The sequence below is a fragment of the Herpailurus yagouaroundi genome, unplaced genomic scaffold, assembly GCF_014898765.1.
Source record: "Herpailurus yagouaroundi ecotype Mexico unplaced genomic scaffold, PumYag 159, whole genome shotgun sequence".
NCBI classification, from domain to species: Eukaryota; Metazoa; Chordata; class Mammalia; order Carnivora; family Felidae; genus Herpailurus; species Herpailurus yagouaroundi.
In genome coordinates this window covers 38,964,580-38,991,859 of record NW_024412400.1, presented here as the reverse complement: position 1 = coordinate 38,991,859, position 27,280 = coordinate 38,964,580, and the positions used below count along the sequence as shown (strand labels likewise).

At 36.9% G+C, this 27,280-nt stretch overlaps 1 protein-coding gene across 6 annotated transcripts in view; it reads left to right on the top strand.

The window, feature by feature from the left end:
* SLC9A9 (solute carrier family 9 member A9) overlaps nucleotides 1-27,280 on the top strand; it is a 711,221-nt gene that overhangs the window by 293,864 nt on the left and 390,077 nt on the right. For all 6 annotated transcript variants that reach the window (XM_040480405.1, XM_040480404.1, XM_040480402.1 and 3 more), the window contains one exon: nucleotides 17,116-17,231. In XM_040480405.1, coding sequence (XP_040336339.1) covers nucleotides 17,116-17,231 — 116 coding nt within the window. The remainder of the gene's footprint in view (nucleotides 1-17,115; nucleotides 17,232-27,280) is intronic.

Here is a 27,280-nt window from a genome sequence, read left to right as displayed (position 1 = left end):
TGAGCACTGGCTGTTATATGTAAGTGATGAATTGTTAAATTCTATTCCTGAAACCATTATTGCACTATATGTTAACTAACTTGGATTTAAATAAAATTAAAAAAAAAAAAAAGAAAATCTGGCCACAGAGAAGTCCTCAGAGGACGTTTATTCTGAGGTTCCATAATGAAAATTTGGTAGAAAGGGAATTACAAATTGTCAGAGGCTACTTTCTTCAAGGCCAATCTTCCTTCCAGCTATTCAGGTATTTGCCGCAGCCTGTCTCAAACTGAGGCAGTCATCTTAGAATTTCCTGGATGTAAATCCATCTGTACAGGTTAATAAATGACTCACAGTCTGTCAGGTACTAGGTACACTGTACAGAATAGTAAAGTAGTGACAACAGAATCATTAAATCATCTCTTAGCCTCATAGGTACACTGTACAGAATAGTAAAGTAGTGACAACAGAATCATTAAATCATCTCTTAGCCTCATTTAAGTAATAGTCAATTTATTATTCCTCACTGTCTAATTGTCCATTTGGAAAAAAAATTATACTTTCTTTTTTTACAGTGGGGAGTCCACTTGTCACTGAAGACACTTTAATCTTAAGGGGAAAAAATATGCCTTTAAATTATAAGTAATCAACAAAAACACTTAAAAAACATTTACACCATCTCACCCATATAAGTTTCCAAGCATAAATATTCTAGCAATGATCATGCAGCTTAAAACACTAGACCACATTATAAAAATAAGTCAAAAAAGAAAAATCCTTAGTTTGGTTTAGTAAGTCATATTCTGAAAAACTTCTGAGAATTTACCTCTGAAAACCAAGGAGTTTGGATAAAGTAAATTAATACTTAGTATAATTGGCATATACAAATAAAAATACTTTCATTTTGAGGCAAAAAAAAAAAAAAAGAAAATGACTTACTCTTTTGGATATAAACATCTCACATTTTGAAAATGCATTTAATTGAAGATACCCTCTTTGATAGATGATCCCCTTGTAAGATGTATCCTGCCAAACAATTTTTTGATGTCATGACTTCCCCAGATTTTCTGTGACAGTGAGGGGACAGTCTATACTTCCCTTACTTCTTGACCTTGCAGTGTGGGAGTCCTTGGTTTGTGATGATTCTGGTCATTCCGACCAGGGCCCTTTCACTCTTGCCCTGGTTTCCCTATCTTTTCTTGTCTTCACTCTCACCATCCGTTTTATTTGATAAATAGCTATTGAGCACCTATGTGTAAGTGCTCTAGGGACTTGGGGATAGGTTAAGACAGAAATGGCCCCTGCCTTCATCCGGGCAGGAAATATAGACATTAGATAATCAATTATACAACTAATTCATTAATTCTGTAGTAAGTGCTATGAGGAAGTATAGCCATTACAAAAGATTCTACTGAACAAATACGACTTTTGCAGGAATAGTTTTTGCAGAATAGTTTCCTTGAAAGAGTGATGTGTGAAGACTAGTTAAAAGATATGGGCAGGACAAAGAAAAACCATAAAGGGTCATCCATTTCCCCATGGTTAGTAACAGTGGGGCACCATTATGTGAAGGGGAAAGGGATGAAGTGGTACTAAAACCTGAAAAGAGAGCTGTGTGTACAGGACCAACTTAATGGAGCTGTGACCTTTGACGGAAGGACATCTAGAGCCCATATAGACCCTGAAAGGAGGGAACTTAAATAATAAAAAAATACATACCCCAAACTTAATCTTATCACCCACTCTTGATCTCCGGTCAGTGTCTTTTCACCTACATTGTCAAATTTAACCAAAAACCAGGGAATAAGGGAGCCCATTGAAGCAGTCCATACAAATCAGCCTCTTGAGACACAGAGCAAGGTGGAAAGGATGGAGAATGGATCTGGAAAAGAATAATCACCCATGAGGATTTTGGCAATAATCTAAGAGCAATTGGGAAGTCGTGAAAAAGTTTGGAGCATGGAGATACATGGTCAGATTTGTATTTTTAAGTTACTCTGGCTACACTTTGGTGGAAAGTGAAGGGATACAATGACACAATTTTAGCAGACATAGAAATATCTAGAGGAGATGTGCTGTTAGCCTGGAGTAGATAGTGGATGTATTTGAAACCATTTCAAGAGATAAAATAGTTTAGTGATGGACCACATATGGGGAGGAGGGCAGTGAGAAGGTAGAGATGTGTCCATGATGACCTACAGTTTTCTGAGTGGGAATGGATGCCTTAGCTAAGAAAAGAGACACTGGAATAACATCTGGATTCTGGATAAGATCCTATGTTCGGGCTCAGAGCTGGTGATTTTTGAGGTGCCTATGGGCCAGAATAGGAGTCTAGGTATTATATATGATAGAGAGGCTGCTAGACATCATGTTTAGTGTTATCTGGGGAGCAAAATGAGTTGTTTCCCAGTCTTGAGGAGTTTAAAGGAGTTTTATGAATTCCTCTTCCTATCTCCTGAGAAGGTTGAGGTATTTGACATAGGCAGGGATAGCTTCATCTGTTCTCACTCTAATCCCAAGCCAAGCATTTGTGAAGAAACTACTGTCAAGTTAGGAAAGGAGTGCTGGTTAATATAATCAGTTCCTGGCACCAGTTTTAGGTCCTGTCAAACTGTCTTTATTTTTACTTTGATAACTGATTAAATTGTAGAAAATATTGTCAATTACAAAGTTTCTCATCTTGTCTCTTGGTCTTTGCTTTGATTTTGTCCTTCAGATTTTTACAAAATCATAAAGTTTGAAAGTTTGAAATCACCTTAAAAGTCATTTAGTTCCATTCCCCCAAGTTCAGTCCCTCAAGTATACCTGTATTTTTTTAATAGCGTAAACCATTATTCTTTTTATAGAACACTTAAGGGATGATTAAATTCCTCCGGGGAAGGAAACTAACCACCTCCAATAGTGCATTTCCAACTATTCTTTGGACAGTTTTTCAGTAGGCTGATCTAACTCTTTGTAATGTCCACTCTCCACTCCCTCCTTTTTTTCCCTCTGGCTTTCTGGGGGAGCATATTAAGTCCTCTTTCTCCCTTATGACCACCTTCCAGTTATTTTTTTAATGTTTATTTATTTATTTTGAAGGATAGATACAGAGCGAGTGGGGGAGGGATAGAGAGAGGGGGAGACAGAATCCCAAGCAGGCTCTGCACCGTCAGCATGGAGCCTGATGTGGGGCTTGAACCCATGAACCACGAGATCATGACCTGAGCCTAAATCAAGAGTCAGACATTTAACCAACTGAGCCATTCAGGTGCCCTGACCACCTTCCAGTTCTGAACGCTGGGTGCCATGTTGCTTGTTGGCCTTCTGTCAGGTACCAAACCCAGCTCTACACCTCTAATCCATCTAACATATTTCTAACCCCTTAGTATGATAGGAGGCATTTTCCAAATGGTTGTTTTTTTGTTTGTTTGGTTGGTTGGTTGGTTTTTGTTTTGTTTTTGTTTTTGTTTTTCCAAATGGTTGTTTTGAACAAGAAACTATTTTAGCTGAGATCTGTCCAATGTTGAATAGAGTGGAATTAGTATGTCTCAAAGTCTGCAAAATATGCTTCCATTGATCCAGGTCTCTTATCTCTACTACTTATTTTGCCATAGATCTGTCTTTTTATTATTTTCTCTTTTCACTTCACTGGGTCGGGAATTTAGTAATATTTGTTTGAATATTTTTAGTATGCGGGTGACTACACCAAGTAAGCTATTTGTGACTTCCTGGAAAATTTGCCTTCACCACCTTCTGCTTGGTTCCTTGACTACTTTCTTCAAGGAGACCTGAGATTAGATGTTGTAGTATTAGAAAAATTGGTGTTATTGGGTTTTTTTTTTTTGTCTTTTGGGGTGTTTTTTGTTTTTGTCTTTTTCTTTCTTGCTTTTGTTTTGCTGCCGTCTTCTGTCTTCTTTTACTGAGGTATAATTAACATATAATATTAATTTCATTACAACTTAATGATTCAATATTTGCATATATTGTAAAATTATTACCACAATAAGTCTACTTAACATTCATCACCATACATGGATACCAAATTTTTTTCTTGTGATGAGAATTTTTAAGATCTACTCTCTTAGCAACTTTCAAATGGGCAGTACACCTTCATTAACCATAGTTGCCATGAAGGTGGTCTCTTTGATGCCTGCCACAATAGATCAAGTATCAAGAATTATTTAAAGGATAATCTCTTTCCAATTATGTTGCATCAACTTTCTATAGTGAACTAGATGAAAACATATGTTTCTGTGTTGAAAACAATTTATTAAAGGCTTCTCTTGAAAGCTCCAAATTCGAGCCTTTCTCAATTCACTGGTTCTCTGAAACAGAGGTTAATACTAAATGGCCTTTTGTGTTTACCAACAAAAATGATAGCTGGAAGAACTAAGGAACCCCTTGGATCATTCAGCAGTGGTAATAACACAATGACTATTGTTATGCTCACTTTATGGACAAGGAAACTGAGGAAATGATGAAATAGGGAACTTGCCTCTGGTCAAAGAGCTAGAAATTGGCAGAGGCACTTACCATGCTAGATTTTAACAGTCTGTTTTATCTCTACATAACCTGAGCAGGCTGCCCATTACCTATTTTTCCATTTTATACACAGAACCCTATCAGGTGCTGGGCATATAGTAGGCACTAATTAAAAATATATTGTATGGCTGACTAAATCAACTTGATTACATCCTCTTCCTCTGAACCTCATTTTTAAAAACAAGAAGACACATATTCCTTCTGTGTTATGTCCTTAAAGATGAAATCATACTTGGTAATAACAGGTGCTTTGTTGTCCAGAGGAATAAAGTTGTTAAGAAATGAAATCATTAACTATTGGCCAATTTACCTGGCCCTCATCTACAGATGGTTCACTCCACCAGCTTCTGTCTTACAGCTAAATTCAAAGTCCATTCAACTCAAATCACATGGGGATATGAAGAACTGTCTACATTTCAGTTTAATATATAGTAGTGTAAAGCCAGTCCATAGGTCAAGTGGATGGGGATTAGTAGATAGGAAGTAAGGGCACAGGTGAAGAGTAAGTTATATTAATTTTCTGGTGTTGTGTAGATCAGATGACTGAGTGATTGTCAGAAATGTTTGCATAGATTGGTAAGGATGACCCCATGTACATATAGCCCTGGAGTATCGTCAGTTAATATTATGTCAGGGACACTCGAGAGTAATAAGATTTAATAAACCAAATGACCTTCTTTAGCAGATACTTGTGTTGCTGGGTGGTGTTGCTGGAGTAATGGTCTCAAATCTCGGGATCTATGAGGGAATAACTACGGTAGTAAATATTTTATTATTTTGGTCTCTAAAGAGAATTTTGGTAATTTCTTCTGTATTTAAATAGTGGGTAAACCCTGTTATTGGAAGAGAAGCCCATAAGAACAGTCTGTCTGCTCTGAAAAGTTATTCGAAATGTTACAAAAGAAGTTCACTTTACAACTACAAAGGAATTTCAAGTAATAAATTGTATTACATGCATCATAAGCAAAACAGGCCATTTCAGATTTCCATTCTAGATCAAAAAGTTATTGAAAATGTATTGAAATGATTGAAAAAGAAGAATCAGAGCAAGGAATTAATATTTGATTTTCATCACTCAGAAGATAAGTTCTTCATTCTGTCTTGTCATCAATAATGATAATATATCTTAAAGTCATCAAACAGTAAATAGTGTAACATCTTAATTTGAGCTAAATATGTTTTAAACATCTGCATTATTGGGGCACCTGGGTGGTGCAGTCGGTTAAGCGTCCGACTTCAGCCAGGTCATGATCTTGCGGTCTGGGATTCGAGCCCCGCGTCGGGCTCTGGGCTGATGGCTCAGAGCCTGGAGCCTGTTTCCGATTCTGTGTCTCCCTCTCTCTCTGCCCCTCCCCCGTTCATGCTCTGTCTTTCTCTGTCCCAAAAATAAATAAACGTTGAAAAAAAAATAAAACAAAAATAAACATCTGCATTATTTATGAGCTTTCTACTTGCTGGAAAATTGATCTGAATGGGGAAAAATCCAGAAAGTTGCATTTTCTTGTTATTTACATTTTATTGCAACCAACCATTGGCTTTAGGGTTCCAAATGGTAGAATTGAAGAACATAAACATGCTTTAGGGAGTATGAAAAGGGATGGGAAATTTTCTGGGAATTATAGATTAGCAAGTTACATTCGAATCACAAGTTTTATTCCCTTTGCTAAAATTCCAGGCAGCAGAGAATCTGTGAAAATTACCAGTTTTGGCAAAATCTCTTTAGAAGAAAATTGGCATTCCAGTCCTGTCTTGCTACCAGCCAAGTTCAATATAATTTTTACCAAGTCATTAACTTGGATGGATCATGGTTTGCATATTTTTAATGACTTTTTTTTCAATTTTATATATTTATTTTGTGGTGGGGAGGGTGAGAGAGAGAGAGAGAGAGAGAGAGAGAGAGAGAATCCCAAGCAGACTCTATTCTGTCAGTTCAGAGCTTGACATGGGACTCAAACTCACAAACAATGAGATCATGACCTGCGCCAAAATCAAAAAGTTGGTCACTTAACCAACTAAGCCACCCAGGTGCCCCTTGGTTTCTAGATTTTTAAATAGGTATTCTGTGTTAAATAATTTTTAAGTTTTCTTCCCCCTGATTTAAACAACTGATTCCAACCAGCATTTCAGTTTCACACTTGAGGAAAAACAACAGAGCAAAGGCTATAAGGTGGTAGGTAGGCCTCTAAGGTCCTTGTGGCAGTTCTTCATCTGTGAAAGGAGAATAATGGACCTTGATTTTATCCACCTTTCAGGAAAGGTGAGAGCAAGTGAGGTAACAATTGTACTTGTGTCTTTCAAGTGAAAAGTAGTGGCCAAGAGCCCACATGTGCAGGGCAACAAGTGCCTCTCTTGCTACTTCAGACTGGATGAATTTTATACCTTGAGTTATTTTGTGCAAGCTTCTTGTTATTAATAAAATTTATATGTATGTATGTGTGTATATACACACCTTTGTACTGCCAGTCAGAACTTCTGACTTGATATAGTTCATCCCAAAGCAAAGAAACCTGTTGTTTTATATAACCAGCAAAATAACTGCTCATAACAAATATGCAATTTATGCTAGAATTTTTAAAAAATATTTAAAAAGAAAAGGTTGAGTATTCCCTTCACCACTTTTGAAAACTTGGTAGGACTTTTCAGTTACCAGCCTCAGATGATACCAAAACAATCATGGCACTTTCCCTGTGGCAGGGAAAGGTGGATCTCTGTACCTAGGGAAAAAAGTCTTTGTGGAGCTACAGATCACAGGCATAATAAAGATCTGTTAAATTTTACATTTTAGTGGTTAAGACATCCTTTCACTCTCTGGCCCCTATCCCATTTTCATTTTCTTCTACAAGGAGTTCCAAACTGGAGCCGAGAACTAATAGTCCCTGGAATCCTCACATGCTATCCAGTAATCCTTGTCTTTCATCCATACATAACAGGGATACCAAGCCACCAAGCAGTAGGTATTATGTGCTTTCTGTATGTGGACCTGTAATCAAACTGCATCTCAGATAAACTCTATTGATGAATTCAAAGTGCTGCCATATTAAGGAGTTTACCATCAGAGCCAGAATGCACAGAGATGGCTGAGATATTTTACTTAGTTAACAGGGTTCTCATTTAGAGCTGCCTACTCAAAGCATGGCCTGGGACCAGCAGCATTGACTCCATCTAGGAGCTCATTAAAAATGCAGAATCCCAGATCCTACTGCAGACCTGCTGATCCCCGGATGATTGGTCTGGACATTAGAGACAAGATGTAGTGATTTAGAATACTTGTTCTCGATCCTAGCTACTTATCAGAACAATGGAAGAACTTTTGAAAATATGGATGCATGAGTTCCATCCACAGAGATTCTGATATGCTTGGTCTGGGATATATCCTGGGCATCATGATTTTCAAAGCTTTCTATGTAATTCTGATATGTAGCAAAATTTGAGAACCATTGAATTAGACCATATAACAATACATAGTGGAAGAATTCATCACATTGAATTATCCAACCTTCACTGTGAATACCTCGTGTGTTACTACTTGTTTTGTTGGCCCATATTACCTTTTCCTGTGGTGACTATCCCTCTTTCTTCTACCACAACTCAGGTCTGACCCCATCTGCCTTTCAAGAAATATTTATCTCCAATACCTTCTTCCCCCAGACCATCTTCTCCCTTCCTCCTTTGAAATCCATTTCACTGTACCTTTAGCTTTCTTACTGAATCTGCAGTTTTTCACATAGTAGTCCAGTCATTTATACACATGACTTATTCTTCCTCCTGAGCTGTGAGCTCCTAGAGGGCAGAAGCCACATCTGATTCATCTTTGTAACTTTTGGGATCTAGCAAGGCTGGGTAATGTGTGTGTAGAATGGAGCTTGGAACAGAGAGGGAAAAAGGCAGAACAGCCTGGATGTGTTCTCTTCAAATTATTCAGGTAAGGTGGACACACAAAGAATGCATGGCTAGAATTTAAGACCTTAATGAAATAAAGGAGAGAGCCTGGTAAATCACACCAGAGGAACAGTGGGGATACAAGTTGATAGAAGAATAGAGGAAAGAGAGCAGTGATTATATCCAGGGGGCACTAATCATGGTTTTCTGAAAGGAGAAGGCTGGATGACCTGGGAGTAGAGAGAAGTGAGGAACTCAAGTTGCTCAGAGAATTCTACTGCATATCCCAGATTGCTGGTGCAGGCTGTCATTGAGTAAGTGTGGCTAAGTTCTGCACAGTCCTCATTGCTCCTTTCAGATTTTCTCAAAAGTGATCCCCTTTCACCCCTGAATGAGCCAGCATACTCCCAGATAGTAGATATGAGTAGATACACAATCAGGATGCACAGTTAAGCTCTCACCTGTGTTTCGTTCATCTTTCAGTAGATTTCTACCTGTTAGTACAGATCAACATTGCAATTTATGCCCATTCCACATTCAAGTTTGGGATTTATATCACACTTCTTCTGTGAATCTTGAAGTACTTTACAGAAGGGGGAATTGATTCTCTGCAGGTAATTGCATAAGTTGCTATGGGAGCAGAAATTGTCACAAAAATTCATGGGTGAGTGAATCCTCCAGGAAAGGCCCAGTAAGGTGGCAAGTTGACAGGCAGATGGACAGTGGAGTATTTGGGAAATGAACTCACTTGATTTTGCTTCAAGGGACCCAAGATCCAATATCCTTAGCCATGGTTAAAGAGCAGTGTAGTTCATCACAACCTCTTCTCTGTGGTCTTTCCATTCTTGAAAAAATGTGGTGGCCACTTCAGGCTCACAGGAAGCCAGATATAGAACTGGATTTAAAGGAAAAATCACGGAAAGCACATGCTTTCCATACCCTTTTACAGCCTGACTAAATGCCTAAAAGGAAGGTCTCCTGGGCCACTCCTAACTCTTAAAGAGCTACTCCCAGTATAATATTATGTCAAAGGCATTCTATCAGGAGCAAAGAATATATAGTAACTGACCTGTTAAATTTGTGAAGCCAAGGCAAATATATCTTAAATTTTCTACTTAGTATCCAATAGTAAAAAGTAGAAAGGAACCGGTATTTAAATTTCACTTCTATTACTTGTTGGGTTTTCTTGTTTATAAAATAAGAATCATGATGGCTGCCTAGCTGGTGTGTGTGTGTGTGTGTGTGTGTGTGTGTGTGTGTGTGTGTGTGTTGAAAAATATATAAAATGCACTAACATGGGGCCTGGCATAGAGTAGGTACTCAACAAGTATTCAGATATTTGTTCCCTCTTTCCTTCTCCACTTTGTATTCCTACCAAAGTCTTATTAAAATCTCAGGGCCAGAGAGCCCACTATTCAATGGCAAATAGGTGACTTGAGAAAAGTCAAGTTTTCATGGGGTGTGTGGCAGCTAAGAAGAGAATAGAGGCCAGAGATAGGAAAAAAAACTGTAGGAGTGTGGTTGTTCTGGTGATGGCTGTTGCAAACAAAATTTTTGAGTGGCCAGATGTCCTAAGTATAGAATTTCCCAACCTCAACACACACACTTATGCTCCTGACAATGAGCCCTCCGCTCATTGCTCTCCTTCCCTCAATCACCATCCCATTACCTAACCAGCTTCCTCTTTCCACTTAGGCACAGAAAAATTGAATGCGGGCTTTCTCTTCCTCTAAAACCTGTCTCCTTCCAACCCTTTGAGAGAAGAAGGGATTAAGGGCAGGCACTTTTAATATGCCCACAAGCCACTGAAGTTACTTTTTCATTTCTTCTTCTCCCCAACCTTCAATGAAACAGAAGGAACAAAGTCTTGAGATTGGTGGGGAAAGTGGAATGGGCCAAAGGGGCCATATAGCACTGTGAGATCTGAGTACCTGCTTCAGTTACAACAGAGCTGCAGGTTTCAAGGGCTTCTTGAAGCAGAGCAGCCTGTACTGAATTCTAAAGTGAAAACCAGAGGTGGAGTCACAGCTTAGTCAGGACAGGCCTTTTCCACTCTTTTCTACAGTGAGTGACAGATGGCAGATGGTTCCCTGGATTTCCAAAGGAAGGGCTTCATTTGTTTGCACATTGCATTCTGTACTGATTAAAGAACAAACCACCTTCAGTGGTAAATGTTTTGCATTCTGGGGAAAAAAAATAAGTAGCCGGGGCATCCCACATATTGATGAAACACTGCTCGTAGTTTTGTTACTTGAATGTATATTTCAGGTTCAGCAGATATGCTACTTTCCTCTCAAAGCCTATCCTGAGTCCCCAAGTAAAGACAGCTTCTTCTCCTCTATGAACTCAATGCACTTGATCTGCATCTCTTTCAGGAACTCTGTGCTCTGCTTATGCAGGTGACCTGTGTCTTTTTCCTGAGGATGGAAATCATGTCTGGCTTATCTTTGCATTTCTCATAGGACTTGGTAAAATGACAAAACAGTGACAGAAGAGGAGAATCATCTGTTTGACACCTATAGGAGCCTACCGTCCTACAGACTCTCTAAAGCCCATATAATTCCACCCAAAGTCAGGCTCATCACCTCATGCCAATAATCTTGACAAAGCAGAATTGCTGTTTTGTGTCCCCTGTTTGTGAGCCACCATGAGATGTGAGCTTCTTCACAACTTCTTCCTCACCTGTTTATGATCAAGTCTCACTGCAAACCCCTTCTCTGTCTGGAGACAGACCTGGCTTCACTTGTAGTCAAACTTCTCAGAAGAGTGGAGTATGTTGCCTGTCTTAATTGCTCATTTTCCATAGGCTTTTCAACCCATTCAAATCTCACATGAGCTTCCACACTCCTAATGACACTAAATAAATGGTCCTGTTGGCAACATTCAACCCTATTTATCAATGCTCTTCTTAAAACACTTTCTTCTCTTGACTCCTATGACACTCTACTAGATTTCCATTCACATCTCTGACTTATCCTTGTCCTCTGCTGGCTGCTTCATTGTCTCTATCTCATCTTCAAAGGCTGGACCCACACAACCATCATATACCTCTTCCACTTTATGTTCTCTTTGAACTTTCATGCACACCCACGGCTGCAGTAACATACACCACACGGTGTCTGCTCTCAAATCTGTGTCCTGAGCCAATCCCTTGTTGAGATCCAAACCTGTGTACCAGTCTCACTGGCTGCTTAATTTCAACATTTCTAAAGTTGAACCTGTGATCTCTTCCATAAAACAACGTCCCCCTGTTATGTTCCGCAGCTACAGAAATGTGCACATGTGCAAACTATACTTCTTCCCATAAGACTTAGGCACAATACTAATAAAATAATTATAAATTAGCTATTAAATGTCTGGCTCTTCTAATAAAATATAAGCTCCCTCAGAGGAGGAATTATATCTTTGGATAATTTTTTTGTTTTATGAATGAGTCAATGTGCAAATTAATGAATGCATGGGTGAATGAATAAATGAATTTGGCTAGAATATCCTCCCAACCCCATGTAGCCTAGCATTAAGAAATTATTCATTCTCTTCATAGAAACAGAGAGCAGATTGGTGGTTGCCAGGAGCAGGGAGTTGGGGGTGGAAAAAGTGAGTGGAGATGATTAAAAGGTACAAACTTCCAGTTATAAGATGAGTAAGTTCTGGGGATGTAATGCACAGCATGGTGACTATAGTTGATAATACCATATTGAATATTCGAAAGCTAGTAAGAGAGTAGATCTTAAAATTTATCACCACACACAAATAATATACTTGTGAGGTGATGGATATGTTATCTAACTTTATTGGCTAATCATTTTGCAATATATACCTACATTGAATCATGACATTGTATACCTTAAGCTTATACATTCTTATATCTTAACTATATTTCAATAAAGCCCCCCCTCCAAAAAAAGAAATTATGAGTTCTCCAATGGGATATTGCTTTTGAATGCATACTCTGGAAAAAAAAGAAAATGTGACATACAAAGCATCCATCAAATGTGAACAGATAGCTAGGGAAAGATGCTTATCTAAAGGAAAGTGTGTGGGTATAGAAATCAGAAATGTAGATGGTAGATTGTAACCTTCATATAGCTTCCATAGCTGTTGGTTCTGGGTTTTCCCACTGCCAGAGTGAGCTTCATGCAGTGGCCTGTTTCACACGCTTTCACCAGCAGGGATGTGACTCTTCCAGCACCTAATGAGAGTGGTCCACACAGCTGCATCTCCAAACTGACAACTCTCCCAGTTTATCTCTAGCAGTTCAAAAAACTGCCTTTTCCAGTTGATCTATTCGTTGCTTGATCAATACTTTTTTTTTTTTTTTTTTTTTTGTAAAAAGAAGAAGATATATTCTTTCTTTAAAATACTGGGAGAGATAAAGATGGCATACTTAAAAGTCATCACAGCACTTGAGCCTTCTGGAACTTTTTGTTCTGAAACATTTTCACACATCTATAGGTGTGGAAATTTAATAGTATAAAATAGGCTTATGAAATGTTAAACCAATACACACATCATAAATAATAAAGTGAGTGTGTGGGGTATTATTCTGGGCATTTCTCCAAATTTTCTTTTGCCCAATGCTTTCTATGAGTATCAGTGACATGGCTGCCATCCTGTAATACTCTACTCTTTGAGAGCAGATTATGGACTTCTACCATTGTATCCTTCATAGCACAAGCACTTTGCATTTCAAAGAATAGTAGCGCTAAGTGGATTATTTGTTAAAATCAAATTATCAACATTTCTGGTTTTCATGAGGCACTTCTGCTTCTGCCCATCCCTGTAACCCAGGCTGTCACTAACCACAGATTGACCCCTGGGGAACATCTTACTCAGGTCTCCCATCTTCACAGCACTGTATGCATTGGACTTTAACAGATTCTCTCTTCCCATCAAACCACATCTCTCCTGTATCCTGAGCCATCTGAAATACTTCCTGTGAAGTGCTGATAGAATACACCATCCTGTGAGAACATGGTGGTTGCTAATGGTTTCATTTTTTTTTAGCTTCCCAATTAATATAGTTGTAACTAGTTTTTATTAATAATAATGTAGCAACAATGACAATAGCTCCCATTTATAAAGGAGGGTGTGGCAATAGTATATGCACACTAGTTATTGGATTGTTATAATTACCAGCGATGATGACCATTGTTATTAGTATCGAGCTTGTACTGAACTGGACTTTATTTCTCTCCTTTTTTGGTGTTATCTCAAGTAAGCTATTAGAATTATAGTTACTTTATGTCCCAGAATTGATTTGGAGTAAATAAACGAATCATGTGTGTAAGGGTGGTGGAGGTGGGGAGGGTGGGTGTGTGAACAGTTATGTGTGTCTCTCCTGATTTCAAAGCAATTCAAAAGCTTTATAAAGACGGTAGCTAAGGATGTAGGCTTTGGCATCCAACTGCCTGGGTTCAAATCCAGGTCTCTCGAGAGCTAACTTCTGTGAACTTAGGCAAGCTTTTTAACTTCTCTGACCTAATTTTCTCATTTGTAAAAAAGAATAACCACAGCACCTAATTCATAAAATTTTGAGGATTAAATGACAGATTAATGTCTATTATGTTATATAATAGCACTCACTAATGTATGTTGCTATTTTTTTTATTTTTTTTAACGTTTATTTATTTTTGAGACAGAGAGAGACAGAGCATGAATGGGGGAGGGTCAGAGAGATAGGGAGACACAGAATCTGAAACAGGCTCCAGGCTCTGAGCTGTCAGCACAGAGCCCGACGCGGGGCTCAAACTCACGGACCGAGAGATCATGACCTGAGCCGAAGTCGGACACCTAACCGACTGAGCCACCCAAACGCCCCTGTTGCTATTTATTTTTATTATTACTATTTTTTAAAAGAACTGGAAGAATACAGAAAAGCAAAAAGAAAAGTAGTCACATTTAATTCCATTATATAACTACTATTAACATTCTAGTCTATATAATTCTGGTCTTTTTTTGTTTATATGTATGCCTAAGTATGTTCAATTTTTATAAAATTAGAAATTATTTATTACCACTTTATAATTTACTTTATCAATTTGCTTTTCTATGTCAATATTTAGTCTTGTACATAGTATTATCATTCGCATGTTAACTCAAATATATGTGTTTTGTAATTTAGTGACTGGACAGTTAGGATGCTTTGAAGTTTTTACTCTTACAAATAACAGAAATCTGAAATAATCTGAATATACACCTTTGGTATATATTTGATTAATTTGGGCATAAATCTGTAGGAAACAATTTAATAAGCTATAGAATATAAAAAATTAATACTTTAGTTAAGACTTTTATTCATTTCAATCATATATATGAGGCTTCTAGTTTCTATGTAATATTGCCAAGTCTGTGTAGCATATATTTTTTATTTTACCTAATCTAATGGCTTCTATGCAATATGAGACAAGTTATTTTAATTCTAAACCTAGATTTCCAACCTGTAAAATTAACTAATGGGCACAGGATTTAGAAATATAGTCACAGGTCATGAAGTTTACAGTATTCTAGAGCTTTTTGATGCTCAATATTTGAAGTATAGCTCCAATGAGAAAGGGTGGTGAAGTTAGGTGAACACCAGAAGAGGTTGAAGGGATGACTACTGAAGAGCATTCCCATGAATGTTGTAACTGTCCAGAATGTCCCAGGTTGATCACACTTGTAGATTCCAATTCAGAGAGTGATATAATTAACAAATATAATTTGAATTTATTATTATTTTTTTATTACTGTCTATCCTGCTAAAATGTATGCTTCATAAGGGCAGGGACGTTTGTTTCATTCACTGATGTATCTTAAGCACCTAGCATGAAACCTGACACATAGTAGGGGTTAAATAATAAATGTCTATTAAACGAACAAACTGAATGAAGCTACCCTATATGTTAAGAGACTGCATGCCCTAGTAACTGGCAGAATACCCTTCCCAGCATAAGTGTGAGTAAGCTGCCATGATTGAGACCTGTTGGATTTGCTTCTTCCCAGCAACCATTGCTATGTCCCATGACATAGCCTGTCTCAGATATGTTAATGCCTTCAGCCTTCCCTACTGCAGTCCACACTCTTCACAGTAATATTGGCCCTCTCTGTTCAAACCCATTATGAGTTGTCTTACTAGTTCAACTTATTTTCAAGTTCTTAGGGATATTCCATTGTTGTGCCTTCATACAACCTAGAACAACCACCTAATAGGGTAATTGTGAATATATTATATGGGATAATATATAAAGTAAAATATATATCTGTTCATTTAACCAATATTAATATAGACTCAGGAGCCAATTCCACACAGTTCGCTTCTAGGTTGCAAAACTTAATTCCTGTGTCACTTTGAGCAAGTTACCTGATGATACTGTGTTCAGTTTTCTTATCTGTAAAATGCAAATAGTATGTGCCTTCCTTATAGGACTAATGTGTGGATTAAATGAGTTAAAGCATGTGAAAAAATAGAAATAGTAAGTAAATATTATATATTTTGATAAATATTATTGGCAGTAATAATAACCTCATTGGGAATTTGCTCTGTGCCAGAAACCAAATGTATATTATCTCAGGTAATTCTTAAAACAATTCTATGGGCCAACTATTATTGTTACCACAAATTCATTAATAAGGATATTAAGGCTCAGAAGGTTTTATTAATGTCCTAAAACCATACAGCTAGTGAGTGGTTGAACCTGGATCCAAATGCAGATGTGTCTGAAATATTTTCTAATGAAGAATTTTTTCTTAAAATATTTTGAAACATCTGCATTCTCATTAACATTATAATTTCTGATATCTGATTTCTAGGCTTTTTAGCCATGCTCACAACCTTAGAACATTTTTCAAGAAATTAACTTTCAATGCATGTGAATATTTAAACATCCATCTATTAGTGTAAGGGTATATAGTTTCTAAGGACTCTCAGAGTCACTTACTGTGATTTTACTGTGGCCCAGTTCACCAATCTCTGTATTTCCTCTAGTATGATGTTGGCAAAAATCAGTCAGTTAAGTAATTAAATACAATTTAAAAATTATGGGGTGGCAAATGATGACCAATATAGACGATCTCTGTTCCATGGTATGGGTTTGGTAAACTTATAAACCTTTTATAATCTCATGAAAAGAATGGCTATCCTTGGAAGATCAAAACATAAACCTTTCAGGATTCATTTTTCAGCAGTGTATTGAAGTTACAAGAGCTCTAACCTAACTGATTTTCTACCCAGTGTGAAAGTGTCCTGACACTAGCACTAGTAGAGACCCATATATTATAGAGTAACTGGCTGGACTGAGTGTGCTGTGTGTGACCAATATCCTTCTCATTCCAGTGACAGACTTGAAATTTGAACACTTTTCAGACACCCCTACCACATAAAACAATGAAAACTGAAAAGCAATCCATGTACAGATGTTAATCCAGCTGCTGTATTTGTGGGCATAATTTGCTATGACATATTTGACAGATTATTTTTTATATTCTTGAGATTTATTTATTTTCATTGAAATATACTAGAAAATATTGTTACCTTTTGCCAGGTGAATGAGTGGGTATATTTGGTAAAAGTGTCTTTCATAGTCAAGAAATCTCAGCAATGTACTGAGAGCTAGCATGACCATGAATTGGCAGAATGGTAGTAATTTGTGAATGATGTTCATTCAGGAAGCACATTAGAAGGTTAGCAATGATAGCGTGGGTTTGCACAGGATTCAGCTTGATGTTTGAAGATCTTATTTTTCTCTTCAACAGGTTAATTATGTATGGCTTTGTGAAAGCTATGGTATATGCTGGCCAGTTGAAAAATGGAGACTTCCATTTCACCGACTGTTTGTTTTTTGGTTCACTGATGTCTGCTACAGATCCAGGTAATTGCTCAAATCGTATGTTGTGTGTGTGTGTGTGTGTGTGTGTGTGTGTTTCTTTTTATGAATCAAACATTTATATTTAATGTTTCTCTAAAGTCCTTCACCTGAGTCTACATCATAATAATTCCTATTCCTTTTCAATTGTAGTTGACATATCTGTAAGTCATTTAAAAAAAAAGAAGAAGAAAAAGAAAGAAAAGAAACAGGCGAATATTCTAATAGCTTTCAAAAAATGGATCTGAAAGCAATTTCAGTAGTAGGAATTTCAGAATTTAAAATTCATTATAGCTTATTTTTCTAGGATATATAGCCATTTTGAGCTATAGGAGTTATTTTTTTCTCCAACTTGTCTTCTTTCAAAAATGACCTATTGAATTTAAAAGTAAAAAATATTTTCAAAAAAATTGTTTACTATGGAACTTTTCAAACATATTAAGAGTAGGGAGAATAATAAAAAGAACTGTCATATACCCTCCAGCAGTTACCAAATATGGTCAAATTGTTGTCTACACCCCCCCTACACTCCCTCTCATAATGACTGGATTATGTTAAAGCAAACCTCAGATATTGTATCATTTATTTGTAAATATTTGTAATGGTATTGTCATTATGAAACCTAAAAATATTTATAATTATTCTTTTTTTAAAATATTATTTTAATGTTTATTTATTTTTGACAGAGAGAGAGAGAGAGAGAGACAAAGCATGAGTGGGGGAGGGGCAGAGAGAGAGGGAGACACAGAATCTGAAGCAGGCTCCAGGCTCTGAGCTGTCAGCACAGAGCCCGAAGCAGGGCTCGAACTCACAGACCGTGAGATCATGACCTGAGCCAAAGTCAGACACTCAACCGACTGAGGCACACAGGTGCCCCTATAATTATTTTTTAATTTTATCAAAGAGCTAGTCTCTCTTCAAATATCCCCAATTGCTTTTTTGTAATTATCATTATTAGTTTGTGTAATAGTTTATACAAATTAGGGCCAAATAAGGGCTACATGTTACAAGTGATTAGCGTTGAGTATCAAGTCTCTTTTAATTTGTATGTTCTTCTTCCATCTTTTATTTTCATCAGTTATTTGTTGGGGGGAAAATAGGCAATTTGTCTTGTGGTTGGATTGAATATGGCTCCTTAAAATATACCTCTATAGCACATGTTTCTTGTAAATCTGATGGTTAAATCTAGAGGCTTAATGAGATTCACGTTCATCTTTTTTGGCAAGATTACTTTGTAGGTGGTGTTGCGAGTTTCTATAGCAAAATATCACGTAGTGATAGTGACTCAGCTGTCAACTTGACTCATCACACTGTTGTACAGCTATTCCAACAAAACCCACCAGAGCACACCTGTAGCTAAAAAGATGTGTTTATTACATGTTATAATGAGAGAAAATTCACACCAGAGGAAACATAGGACCTCTCAGTGGGTATTAGAAAAGACTTGTTATAGGCTCAGGCATAATACGTTTGGTGATTTGAGGGAGGGCTTAAGGAATTGGAGCTTTGCTCTGGATAAGATGCTGTCAAGAAGCAAGAGCACATTTTAATAAGTCTTATCTAAAATCAGGGAAGATTGGATTGAGCCTAAAGTTAAAATTGGTAAAGAAGTAGTGGTCACTTAGAATAGCTAAGATAGGAAGATGTTTGGTCAGTTTTTTAGTTTGGACAGTGTTCATTATTTCTGTTGAGACATGATTATAAATTATTGTTTTGTTGTCGTTGGATTGTTTTGTTTTATTTATTCATTTACTTTTGTTTTGGGGTTTTGTTTTAGAGAGAGAATGCACATATATGAGTGGGGGAGAGGAGCAGAGGGAGAGAGAGAGAGAGAAAAAGAGAGAATCTTAAGCTCAGCATGGAGCCCACCACAGGCTTGATCTAACGACCCTGGGATCATGGTCTGACCCAAAATCAAGAGTTGGATGCTCAACCAACTGAGCCACCCAGGTGGCTCTGTTCTGCAATATTTCTGTTTTTGTCTTGATTCATTGTGGTCACAGAGTGACCTTGTCTGATGTTGTTCTGTGAAATTCTTTACGTTCCGCAGGAGAACACCAAAGCCCCGATAATAATAGTAGGCCAGCTCCTGAAGGTCAGGGGCTGTTTTGTCTTTTTTGAGAATAGCCATCTGACCAGTGGTATTGGCACCATGTGTTTGCTTATTACAAATGCAGAACCTCAGGCTCAACCTCAGATCTACTGAATTGGATTCTAGAATTCAACAGTATCCTAAAGTGATTCATATGCACATTAAGATTTGAGAAGCATTACCTTTTAGCATTCCCCATTTTGGCTAATGCCTTTAGTATCCATTGATGGTTACTGCTTAATTAGTCCAATATTAATTAGGGGTTACAAACTGGTGGTATGCTAATTGTATCCTACCTTTTGTATTTATTAGCTGGTACTCTCTTATAAATAAGCAGCTTTCCAGATCAACTATGTAGTACCCCATGATATCATTTGAACAAGGAAGCAGGATAAATGATTTGTTCTTTTCCTTTATTTACTAATTTTCAAAATAATAACTTGTTTCCTTAGCATCCTCCACATATGACCACAGAGATTTTTCTTTTTTAAAGTATTATATCAACACATGGATTTTAATATGGTTGATGTGTTTTAATCTATTGCTGTCATTCTCTTTGATGTTCAGAATACTCCTACTTGACAACTGGTTGCTTCTTCAAGTTTCTCCTATATCCTTTTGTCATGACCCCAATGGTCTTACATAGGTTTCCTGTCTTTGAGTAGGACTAGATGTTCCAACCTTATTTTGTGTGTTTCTTGTACCCTGACCTGGAACCAGCCATTTCCCCAAGAAGCCTCGGTTCTTTATAAGAGAGAAATTTACTGGGGCACCTGTCTGGCTTCGGCTCAGGTCACAGTCTCACAGTTCATGAGTTTGAGCCCGGCATTGGGCTTTATTCTGACAGCTCAGAGCCTGGAGCCTGCTTTGAATTCTGTGTCTCTGTTTCTCTCTGCCCCTTCCCTGCCTATGCTCTGTCTCTCTCTCTCTCTCTCTCTCAAAAATAAGTAAATATTTAAAACAATTTAAAAAAGAAAAGAGGGAAATTTATTTATAGACCAAAATTTTGGGCACTAGGGGGTTTCATTGCTACTGGATTGGTCATTGTTTCTAAATATTTTTATTTGTTTTATTTTTTATTATTTTTTTTTAATTTTTTTTTTCAACGTTTATTTATTTTTGGGACAGAGAGAGACAGAGCATGAACGGGGGAGGGGCAGAGAGAGAGGGAGACACAGAATCGGAAACAGGCTCCAGGCTCTGAGCCATCAGCCCAGAGCCCGACGCGGGGCTCGAACTCACGGACCGCGAGATCGTGACCTGGCTGAAGTCGGACGCTTTACCGACTGCGCCACCCAGGCGCCCCTATTTGTTTTAAGGGAGAAACAATATCACAAACTTATATTAATATTTTCAGCCCAAATTTAGGATTACAGAAATTTTAATTAACCACCTTAAATTTTTATTTTTTTCTTCTGCCTACTTTTTCTTATTATTACATTAATATAATTTATTTCCTTAAAATAAATATTTTCAAAATTTTAGTATACATTATTAAAAATATGATTATTGAAAACTGCTTAAGATTTCACTGTGGTTCTTTTTAACTTTTGAGTATCTCACTAGTGATGAACAGTTAAAAATTACTGTTTTAAGAGCCTTGAAATAATTCCTCTGTAGATTGTATATTGTGAATATGCAATACTGTTCATTTGTTTTATTTTAGTTAAAAACTGTTTTATAATTTTGTTATAAAATTAGATTAAATAGCTAGAGAATTCCAAAATGAAAACCATGGGAACAAAGAAGAGACATCTAGTTTCTATCCCTGTCCCCTCTACCTTAATTTTCCAACCATTTTGGTTAGTTTTTCATTTATCCTTCTATTTTTAATCTAAGTAAATACACAAATATACACATACTCTACTATATGCTACTATACACATGGTTCTTCACCTTACTCTTCTTTAACAATGTTTTGGTGAGTCCTCCATTGCAATATGTAAAGATCTCTTTCTCTTTTATAACTGCAGAGTACTCCACAGATGATTCAACCCATTGTCTATTTGTGGACATTTAGTTTTTTCTTGTCCTTTGCAATTATGAATGGTGTTGCAACTAATAATATTAAAATAAATGCCCTGTCACTTTTTGCTAGTGTTTCTTTGGCATAGGTTTTAGAAACCGGTTAAAAGGTAAATGCATTTGTAATTTTCTTAGATGCCAAATTCCTCTCCATAAAGTTTGCACTATTTTCCATTCACACCAGATACATATGACAGTATGTATTCTTCACCACTTTGTCAATGCAGAATTCTATCACAGTTTTGGTTATTTACTTATAGTAGGTAAAGATTTGTGTCTCCCTCTGGTTTGACTTAGTACTTCTTTTATTATGAGTAAGGTTAAAAATTTGTTCATATGTTTAAGGGACATCTGTATTTTTTTCCTGAAAATGATCTGTTTATAAGATTTTTTTTTTCCAGTAGGGTTGTTAGTCTTTATTTTTCAAGTTTTAGAAGCCCTTAATGTATTAGGGATATTAACCTTTGTCTATAATATAAGGTACGAATATTTTTCCAACTTTTTTACATGCTTTATTTTGTTTATGGTATGAGGTAGGAAAAATAATTTTTAATGCATGATATTGACTTACTTCCTGGAAGAAGATGAAATAAAAGGAGGTCTCAGATTAGGAACTCTTGGTGTAGATTACAGCACCAGAGTGCCAGAGCAGTGTATAGGGACAGACTGCTCCACCTCCATGGTTGAAGATGACCTAGCCACTAGTCATTGTTGGAAGATTTCATGCTATACTCTCACAGCCCCAAGGAAATGGAGGAGTTCCTTGGTAGCCATGGGAAGCATGAACTCAGGATGAAATATTTTCAACCCATCAGTGATTTCTAGCTACTTAGGGTCGTTCTCTTTTGTCTATATATGGACATTTTGCTTTTAACAGTCACATCCCATTTCATGTCATTTTTGCACAAATCTGCATGCTTAAAAGCAGTGCATCCATTGTTCCCTGGTCCCAACACTAAAGGCCAAGTTTGTTGCATTCTGTTGAGTGATTCAGCCAGCTCCAAGCACAAATGTGTTGTGCTAACGCTTTGCTCCTTCTGTGGCTGGTGATATCCCAGGACACAGGAAAACTGACTGAAATAGAAAACTAAACCAACTTGGTAAGATGGATATTTATCTGCATTGTGTCAAACAGTTGGGCTGACTAAACATTTTAAAATACAGAATTGGGGGTGCCTGGATGGTGTCCAGTCGGTTAAGCGTCCAACTTCAGCTCAGGTCATGATCTCGCGGTTTGTGAGTTTGAGCCCCGCGTCAGACTCTGTGCTGAAAGCTCAGAGCCTGGAGGCAGCTTCGGATTCTGTGTCTCCCTCTCTCTCTGCCCCTCCCCCACTCATGCTCTGTCTCTATCAAAAAATAAAAAAATTTTTTTTTAAAACATAAATAAATAAATAAAATATAGAATTGACTCACAGCCATAAAGAGAATCCCGGGAACCAAATCTACTTTCCAAGTCCGGCACAGACCAGCTGTGCAACTTTGGGCACCATTTAGCCTTTCTAGATTTTATGCGTTCTTGGATGTGGAAGATATTCAATCTCATTTCTCCCAAACCTTTCATTTTACAGATGAAGAAACTGACTTTCCATCTGTAAAATGAAAAGTTTCGACTAGAATTCTTCGCAGCTTTAACATTCCCTGTTTCTTATTTCTCTAAGATTGGTTTTCATTTTTAAACAAGCTTTTGTTTTGAAGAAAGTTAAAAGTCAACCCAAAGTCCCCCCACCTAGACATTCTTGGACTCAAACCCTGATTCAGCAAATGTTAGAGATCTTACATAGTAGAGATCCACATGTGAAAAGGAATACTTAAGCTTTCTTCTTTTACTGGGAACTAATTGTTATATTAAAACATACTGAACCTACTCTGCTAAATTGGTGCAATTTAAGATCTTCAACAACCTTAAAACACCTAGTTAATCTTACCTTACAATTATTCATTTATTGCCTAAATTATTGTGACTCCCTCATTTATGAAAAAGAACCTATGTTCTCCAGGTTTGGCTCTTCTTGGCCTTCTTTAAATTAATTCTTTTCCATTTAGCCTTAGTTATATCTTAGGCAGGTGTTATTAACTATTCATATTTTTCTTTATAGATACATATTTAGACTTAAATCTAATTCTTCCTGAATGTTTCTGACTCTCCTTGGCCAATTTTCAGTTTACCTCCAGTTAAGACAATTTGACTATTGTTTGATTTAATTTCCTTTTTTTCTCACTAAGATCCTGCTGATGATGTAAAGTTCAGCAGCAACACTTAACAGAAAGTGGATGATTAAAGACAGAGCCCCCAAAGAGATCATGTATGGTAAATGGCAGGATAGGGGAGGAGAGACATACTTAGAGGACTTGATCAATCAGCCAGCTTATCTTCAGGTGTGTTTAGATAAGGCAAAGTAGGGAGATGGAAGAGAGGAAAGATAAATGACAACAACTGGAAAGACAATATGACAACAACTGGAAATAGATGCTTTAGTTAATATCCCTCAATTTACAAATGTCCAAAGCCCGTAAGGGAACTCTCTGACCTCATACTATCCTCCTGTCTCGTTCATCATTGACTTGGGTCCCAGTTTAGTAAATTTGACTATTTAGTATAGTGGATTTTTATTAATAAGTATGAAATGTCCCTTTACATGGAGTGAGTGACACAGAGAGGTCTTTAAGGTGCTTAAAGACACTTGGGAGTCCCAGTGTACCCATGTGCTGTTCCTGAACACATCAGTATTGTTACTGCCTCAGCACATTTGCATTTGTTGTTTCTCCCTCCTTGCCTTCTTCTGGTCTTTGCTCAAATATCACCTCAATGAGACCTTCCCTAATCATCCTATCAAAAATTGAACCCCATCTCCCCTGCCACATAGTTTCCCACAAATCATGATGCTCATCAACCCCCTTCCTTGCCTTACATTCTTGTATAGCACTAATCACTATTAATCTACTATTTATTTCCTTATGTTTTTTGTCCCCTATGAGAAAGGATTTTTTTTTCTGGTTTCCCCCATTTTCCGTTTTAGTATGTAGTTCTTAATTTATACTTATTAAATTAATGAATTAATATATTGGTAAAAGAAACTGCTAGAGCACAGTGTGGAGCTTGAAAGAGGATCTCTTCTTAAATATGGAATGTGAAGCAGTTGATCTGGCTTTCCAGATCACTCTCAGAGATAAGGAGTCTCATGACCACAAGAGGGACAGTGACTTAAGATAAGGGTGGAACTCCCAGCACATAGCTAAACTTCCACGTGAGTGGCAATATTGGTTTCTGTCCTCCAAAAAGGATATATTCAACTAACACAAAAATATGTGTCTTTATTCTTGTCCAGTATTACAGCCAATATTTCTTTCTCCCTGTTCACCAGTTGGTCAGTAGCTTAAAATTTTCGAGAAAGCACCAGGCCATAGATTGTAGACTTGCAGAAGCACTTATAGTAGTGTAGGTCCTTGTTGTTGTTGTTGTTGTTGTTGTTGTTGTTATTGTTACTGTTTAGGTTGGAAGATGTCCACAATAGGAGCTTCCTTTAGGAAAAGGAAAAATTCAGCACATTACATTAAGTATTAATCACTCAGAAGATGCCAGAAACTCATCCTGGTATTTACAGGACTGACATTTCTTTCAAGGTCTGCAGGAAGCCACTCATTCAAGTGCATTTGGGCTGTGCATTTTCTCACTTCATCAATTTCTCTGTTTCCTATTTGGAATAAAATGTCTTCATTTTATATAATGCAGCTGCATTGAGACTCAAATACAGCTGTACTATTTTGAACTCCAGAAGTATTAGTCCAGTATTTAAAACTAGAAAATAATTCTTACTCATATACTTGTCCTGTTTTTTTCCAAGAAAATTATTTCGGGTTGTCCTGGTTTACGTAACTTCAGATAGGGCTTACTCAAGAATTGCTCTGTCCATTATAAGGGCTACAAGCCACATATTGCTACCTTAAATGTGGCTAGACCAAATTGATGGGCTCTACATGTAAAATACACCCTAGATTCAAAGACATATGAAAAAAAGCACAATCTCCCATTGATAACTTTTATAGTGATTACATTTTGAAATTACAAGATTCATTTAAAATTTAGTTAAATAAAAATGTACTATCAAAATTAATTTTATCCATTTCTATTTTTTTAATGTGGTTACTAGAAAATTTTAAATTACATATGTGGTTTATGTTATGTTTTTGTGGGGCAGCACTATTTTAGAGCAATATAGATATGGAAGTGGTGAAACCAAAAAGTATAATCCTTTTTTCCAGCTTTATTGGGATATTTTTGACATATAACATATGTACATTTAAGGTGTACAGTGTGATCATTTGATAATCATATATATCGCAAAATGATTACAATAAAGTTAGTCAACATCTCTATCCCCACATATAATTCCCTTTCTCTGTGTGTGTGTGTGTGTGTGTGTGTGTGTGTGTGTGTGTGCGTGTGAGTGGGTGTGTGGTGGTGGTAACATTCATGTTCTACTCTTTTAGCAACTTTCAAGTATACATTATAGTTTTGTTAACTGTATTAATATTCTGTATTGTGGAGCTCTAAACTTATTCATCTTATAGTTGGAAGTTGATATTCTTTTTTTTTTTTAATTTTTTTTTTCAACGTTTATTTATTTTTGGGACAGAGAGAGACAGAGCATGAACGGGGGAGGGGCAGAGAGAGAGAGGGAGACACAGAATCAGAAACAGGCTCCAGGCTCTGAGCCATCAGCCCAGAGCCTGACGCGGGGCTCGAACTCACGGACCGCGAGATCGTGACCTGGCTGAAGTCGGACGCTTAACCGACTGCGCCACCCAGGCGCCCCGGAGGTTGATATTCTTTAACCAACATCTCCCCATTGCCCCCACTCCCAGCCCCTGGCCACCAACATTCTAGTCTCTATTACAATGAGTTCAGCATTTTATGACTCCACACAAAAATATGATCCTTAATAAAAATACCACAGAAATATTTTAAATCAAGTAGAGGAATTAAGTGTAGATACAGTGCACTGCACAGATTATGGCATTTTGGTGAAATACAGGCACTTTATTCCTATGATTTTGAACTAATATGTCTGAATTTTTTTTTCTAAAGTCTCTTTTTCCAGTCTTATTTTTATGCTTCAATACATAAGAACCTGTAAACTAGTTTCATCCGTACTTCAGAAAAAAAGCAAAGAGAAACAAGAGTGAAGCTCTGTATGATTTTCATATCATGTATGTGCCATTCAGAACTATAAATACTGCAACCTCTGGCTTGAGAGAAACAGATTAAATAGATTCCTGTCAAATGTCTCAACTTGTTTTTTTTTTTTTCCTTAGTAGAAACATAAATCACATATTCCTAAAGTCTGACATTCTGAGTTGTTTTTTTAATGTCCATTATTGTTTTGTTTTATGTAGATTATTACAGTTCCAAGAAACTTGACACTTATATTATGTTACCCCTGTTTCAAAGTATGTTGACACATTTGATGGCCCTAAATTGGGAAGACTGGATATGAGAAATAAATATTTACCTCAAAGGAGCAAATAGAAACTACCTGTGTAGCTGTGTGGGAAAATACAGTTTATAATTCTTTTCATTAAGTTTAGAATTTAAAAATCTAGTTAATGTAAATTATTGGTTTAATTCACCAATTAAGCAAGTCAAAATACATATAGTACTTAATAGGATCCATTTTTTTGTCTTTATCGTCATCAGCATTAAATAACATTTAATGACCAGATCTTTAAGAAAGCATTTACAGATCTCAAAATACAAGAATCCTGTTGAGGTTTGCACAGGGCATAGTAAATATTTACTGAATAAATAGAACAGTCATTGACTATTGATTAAGAATATTGTCCATGGAGTGGGATAGGCCTGTGTTTAAATTCATATTCTGTCGGACCTATTTGAGCCTCAGTTTCTCCATATATAAAATGAAGATAGTAAGACTTATTT